Genomic DNA, 6,000 nt, shown 5'->3' with positions numbered 1-6,000 from the left:
TTGTGCCTTTATATGGTCACAGAACCCCTCAGTGACTTCTAATATCCTTATCATTTACAGTAGGGGGTACATTATCCCTTATAATACATGAGTTATATACTTAAGAGTTCCCTGTATAACTCAGTCTGCAGCCTTGTGCCTTTATATGGTCACAGAACCCCTCAGTGACTTCTAATATCCTTATCATTTACAGTAGGAGGGACATTATCCCTTATAATACGAATGATAGAGTTGCCAATGACTGTAGAAAGGAGAGCACTAAACAAAGCAGAATACTGCTAAAGTGAAGTCTATTTCAGACTAACTGACACTAACATTCACATCAGCCTGGCCTAGAAATCCCAGTTTCATACAGTATAGGAGATGATGCAAATGCCCTTGTTCAGACTCCATCATACATTATATCACAGCAAAACGATACACCATATTTTAGGGGGTAACTTTGGGAGTTTTATTTTATATTCAAATCTATTAAACTCTAGCCTGTATCCTTGTGTCTTTATATGGTCACAAAACCCCTCAGTGACTTCTATCCTTATCATTGACAGTAGGGGGTGCTGTCTCCCTTATAATACATTAGTGATACTCAGAATTAACAGCAGGGCTGTGAATCACCCACCTGACACACACACACACAAAAAATGCAGATATTGTGTAAATATATTTATTTAGCCTGCTCTGTGCAAAAATGCCTCTTTGTTCTGATCAAGATGACCAGCTGTGAGAGTAGGTCGATTTATTTGTTTAAAGTCTAGCACAGTTAGAAAATACCGTAACATCTGTCCAGTCATTCTGGAACAGTTCCTATGGTTGCCAGTGCTTAGCAGTAGTTAATGTGTGGTTGAAGGGCAGAGAAGCAGAAGAATGAGGGAGTCACAGGCAAATAAGAAACAAATGACATTAGGTAATTTAGAATCAACTCAGGGGAAGGGGACTATTCAATAAAGAAACCACCCTCTGCCCTTGTATTACCATACACCATTGTTAGATATAGACTCACCTAGGATTATGGGAGCTGTAGTAGCTGGTTGCACATCTTTGTTCCAGAAAATGACAGGATAACAAACACACAGTGAAATAAATAAACAAGCCAGGAGTTAAAAAAAAAAACAAAAAAACTGTGCGTTCGTGCAGTGGGATATAAAATGGCTCCACCCCTCTGATCAAAGACACTAATACTGACACAGGAAATTATAAGTGAGGAGACTAACGGAGAGTTGTTGCTGCTCTAACCCTAGGATATAGCACAATAATATGAAAAAATATATATTTCTGTAACAGCAAATAAGTCATGACATGCCTTTAAAACAAATATCTATACAATGTATTAGAACGAGGGGGGGGAATCTTTCACCATGATCTTGAGACATGATAAGCGCAACATCATTAGACTAAAGCAATCAGTATGGCAGCACGGAAATAACGCTGTGCAATATTCACTTTCACCACTTCTGTATGAAAAAACAAACTAGAAAAAAAGGGTACAATCCTTTCCTTTAACCAGTCGTCGCAGAAGGAATGACGTTTGCATCTGACTTGCTGATCCTCGGGTGCTCCCAGCAGCCCCCCTTTTCTTTGTGGCGGGACTTAGGGGGGCATAGAGACGTCTCTACCCACTGCATGGGGTGAACGATTGTTCGCTATATCCTTCAGGAAGGCTCAGATATTGATTCCTTTAATGAGGGAGCTTTCTAAGGTGATGTTAAACTCCTGTAGTGTTTGCAACACTCGGATTAGAGAGTTCACCAATGTGTGGTCCTTGATTAGCGCTATCTCCTCGTACATTTGTGCTATAATAGGGCAATCGGCCAGCAGTGCAATCCAGTGGTGCAAATGGTGGTCCCTAAGCATATTTATATATAAAAAAAGAAGAAAAAAAAAAAAAAAAACATTGTAAACCTTTTTCAAAATTTATTTACTCAACAGTAAAGTAACAATTACTACAGGTAGTGTATACTGCAGGGCACTAAACCAACAGAGGTAGAGCTTCTTTAAGGGTACAGGGGCAGATTCGGGGAGATTAGTTGCCCCTGGCGACAAATCGCCTCTTCTTCGGGGGGGACAATGTCCCCGAACTGCCTTCCCCTACCTTCCCGTCTGCTATAATTAAAAATCGCCAGCGGGGTGGCACTTGTGGCGCTTCGTTTTCGAAATCGCCCGAAATTGCCACACAAGGAAAATTCGGACGCCTTCAGAAAACAAATCACCGCGAGTGCCATCCCGCTGGTGATTTTCATTATAGCCAGCGGGAAGGTAGGGTAAGGCAGTTTGGGTAGATTGTCGCCCCGAAGAAGACTATTTGTCACCGGGGCGACTAATCTTCCCGAATCTGCCCTTACCCTTAATCTCAAAGAAAACGAAGCCCAACATCAAAGAGCAGGTTTTCTAATGGGATTAAAGGTCACAATGTATGGAAATGCAGGTACATATGGGAGGTTGTGACATCATACAGGGATTTGATTGGAGTCCACTTACCGAGCTCCTAAGCAAACAAACATCTGAAACTTCCCATCTTTCCCAATATTTCTCGGGTTGCTGTTAATGGCTTTAATAAAGTGGGAAAAATTCCGCGCACGTTTCTGCCAATCCTCTTCTGCTACTAATTCATTCACCTCTGGAGTATCATAATACGCTTGTGCTTTTTCTGCAGGGGTGAAATAAGTGATGTTATATATACACTGCATCTAGAATTTAGCTAAATGCTCATGGGTAAGTTCATGTCTCACTGCTTTACATTAAGCAGATGCTTTGCCTCAGGTTGGTCTCCTTACCTAAGAAGTCCCAGATGAAGATGCTTTTGAAGAGCCGAGGGGATCGGATTCCGTGCTGGAAAACTAGTTCAAGGGCAGAGACCAGTCCATTCTCCCCGCACAGTAATAATGTTAAACTGCCTCTCTGGAAGGTAAAAAGATTTCTGAAGACGGTAATACACTGGTGATGTGATACTGGAGTATTTTCTATTTAAGTCAAGATCATGATTATACCTAATCAAGTCTTAGTCACCATATGAATTATGTGTTCAGACTGCATAGGACAGTAGGAGGCCAACAATTATACCCCAGAAGCACAGGAGAGTCGGAAGGCACCCAATGAGTTTTTCTGTGATTTGCACAAGAAAGTAGGAAGCCACTCAATAAATCACTAACTGGCAGGAGAGTAGAAAGCCACCCATTAAGTCTTCCCCTGTTATTGGCGCAGAAGAATTGAAAACCACCAAGCCAGCACCTCTGTGATTGGCACAGAACACTACAACTGCTGCCGCTCTTACTTTAGCATGGGGATCCTTGTTGTCATGGATGGGACGGATATCTTAAATGTTACCCGGGGTGTAAACGAACCACTCTACAGACAACAAAATATCATGCACAGGCAGAGTTATTATACGTGTAAATGTCTGCTTATCACCTTCTCCAATATAACTCACTGTACACCATCTAGCCCTGCTTTGTAACTCATACCAAGAAATACACATAGCAGGTACGTTTGGTAGCTCAGAAAGCACTCGGTTTGTAGTGGGCCACCAGCATTAAAAACTGGGCTTAAGAAGGAGAGACTCAAAATGTAAGGAACTACAAGAATGTTTGGGCATGCTTAATGGCACATAGGGCAGACCCCTGGTGCCCCCACTAACCAGATCACTAACCAGATCACCTCTCTAATGACAGTATCCTAGGACTCTGAGCATAGATTCCATAATTACCTCTTTCTCTGGTTTATGAAAATGTTTTACAATGCCGTTCACGGCTTCTCCAATAGCCTCCTGGATTTGACCCGTATTTAATTCTACAAAGAGAAGGAAATCTCATTAACCCTAGTGTTATATGGGAAAAATACACTGCGATTACTGACCTGGAACAGGCAACTCGGTTGGGAGAACAGTGTGGTAGGGAGCAGATAAAAATGGAGGCAAGAATAAAAGGAGAGAACACCAATTCCTACTTACTTGGACGGCTGTTGGGGGATATGGCCACAAGTCTCCTGATCATGCTGGGGGAGTGCTGCAGGGGAGGGGTCCGGCATGGTTTTTCGTCAGTGTAGTCTGTACTTGATGTAAGGAGATCACCAACCAGCACACGCTCTAGACTGCCATCATCCATCCCTTTTCCCAGCCAGCGCCCACAAGGGAATCTAAAAACATAAGCATTTTTACCAGATACCCATTAATGAACAAAGAAAATGGCTTGTGTGTGAGTGTGCGAATATTTATGTTTAAATATATAGGTAGGAGCTGCAATATCGAGTCTCTTAGAAAGTATAGTATGAGGATATAGTTTATTGTGTGCCCAAAGCACTCCTTCGCTGTATATTTGTATTTATACATATGGGAGGAGGGAATTTTTTGTTTATTAGATTAATACAAGTTACACAAACATAAAATAACAGATTTAACCTACTAAATGCAGAACAAATGCACAATCATAAAGAGCAATTACAAATATTAAATAGACCCAAAGACATTTGCCATTTTATCTCATATCATAGAAAACAAAAATAAACTTGTAACAGTTACTGTGCTTTGTACTTTCCCAGTGATTTCTCGCATCACATGAACCTTAAATGCTGATCAATTACCCAAAATTAGGAGCACCTGCACCTCTAAATGAGGGTTTTACGGATTTGCTCTGCACACCTTCCCCCACTGTATCTCTTCACTTGGATCCCTCTAATTTACTGAAAATCTCCATCTTCTTTCAGGAAAATAAGTTCCTTTCCTTTCTGCTCTCCTTGCTGAATCTCTGTGGAAATTCTCCCCTTTCTCTTCTTGCCCTCATCTTCAGTTATTGCCCCTTCCTGGGGTTGTGGATTGTTAGCGGAACTTTCCTTTACTTTCCCTTTAAGTTCTTGTTGCTCCTGATCTTCCTTCTTTTTCTCCCTTTCCTCCCCCTTTTCTTTTGCACTTTGTCTGATTCTTCCTTTCCATCCTCATCTCCTTCTCCTCTTCTTCTGCCACTTCCCACCCCAGCTCTTACCCTGGGGCAGCACATATCTGTTGGACACCTTAATGCTGTTGTCAAAAAGGACCTTCCCAGAATCCCAGCCTTCTTCCCTGCCTTTCCTACCACCTTCCACCCCTCTTGCTTCTCCCCACTTGCCTTGACTTCGGGGGTGCATTCTCTTGGGGGGACTCTCTGCTCTGTCTTTCTGACTTTCCCTCCCCTGCCTAATCTTCCTTACTATCTCCTTCTTCTACATCATTACCTGATTCGACTGGCACCTGCTCCCTTTCCCTGCTCCATTACAGGCTCCTCTATTGGCTGAAAGAGTTCCTCCTCTACCCGTGGGCAAGCCTTGGTGATATTATGCCAGGCATCTGGGCATTCACGGTGTATGTGGCCCAAGGTACCACACAGGTTACACTGGATCTTGCTGCACTCTTTACTGACGTGGCCCTGGGCCCCACAAACCTTGTTCTCACAGTCACTGGCCAGATGGCGTTTGGAGCCGCACCTGAAGCACTGGCGAGGTTGCCCAGGGTAGAAACAGGAGCCTCTCTCCTTGCTTATGAAGAAAGAGTTGGGGAGATGTTTAGGGACATTATTCTGCACCTCCAACCTGACTTGTGCCCTGTACCCCGCCACCCAGAACTGCTCCTCATTGTAAATACGAGTGAGTGGGGACAGCACCCTGCACTGCCTCCTCAGCCAGACCATAATATCCTCCGGGGGGATAGATTCATTCTAAAAGAGCATAGTCACCACCATTGTCTCTGGCCTGGTTATCGGCCAGAAAGCTTACAACTGACATCATATTCAAGATCACAGGCATTTACAAATGAATAAATGTCATCTGGGGTGAAGCCCATGGACTGTTCGATTAAATTGAGGCAAATAAAACTTCTTCTTCTCCTGATTATCACAACATTCCTTCCAAAGTGCCACTTTGCTGCCCCTGATCAGAGAAGAGCTTTTTCCTCCCCCAGACACTGTGAGCAGCCTGCTGTCCCCCAATATTGGGCTGCATTACTGGATTCCCCCCATTCACCACGTGCTTACCCACCAG

At 43.3% G+C, this 6,000-nt stretch overlaps 1 protein-coding gene across 5 annotated transcripts in view; it reads right to left on the bottom strand.

The window, feature by feature from the left end:
- Positions 1-650: 650 nt before the first annotated feature.
- Positions 651-6,000, bottom strand: part of LOC108715298 (DENN domain-containing protein 5A) — a 30,728-nt gene continuing 25,378 nt past the window's right edge. For 4 of the 5 annotated variants that reach the window (XM_018260335.2, XM_018260336.2, XM_041561030.1 and 1 more), the window contains 5 exons: positions 3,944-4,128; positions 3,701-3,783; positions 2,772-2,895; positions 2,476-2,644; positions 651-1,843 (listed from right to left, as the gene is read on the bottom strand). In XM_018260335.2, coding sequence (XP_018115824.1) covers positions 1,660-1,843; positions 2,476-2,644; positions 2,772-2,895; positions 3,701-3,783; positions 3,944-4,128 — 745 coding nt within the window. In that variant the 3' untranslated portion in view covers positions 651-1,659. Of the gene's footprint in view, positions 1,844-2,475; positions 2,645-2,771; positions 2,896-3,268; positions 3,343-3,700; positions 3,784-3,943; positions 4,129-6,000 lie in introns of those variants that run through there. The other variant, XM_018260338.2, reaches the window with a different exon arrangement.

Source organism: Xenopus laevis, chromosome 4S, assembly GCF_017654675.1.
Source record: "Xenopus laevis strain J_2021 chromosome 4S, Xenopus_laevis_v10.1, whole genome shotgun sequence".
NCBI classification, from domain to species: Eukaryota; Metazoa; Chordata; class Amphibia; order Anura; family Pipidae; genus Xenopus; species Xenopus laevis.
Note: the sequence above shows the minus strand (reverse complement) of the source record. Positions and strands in the feature narration are given on the sequence as shown.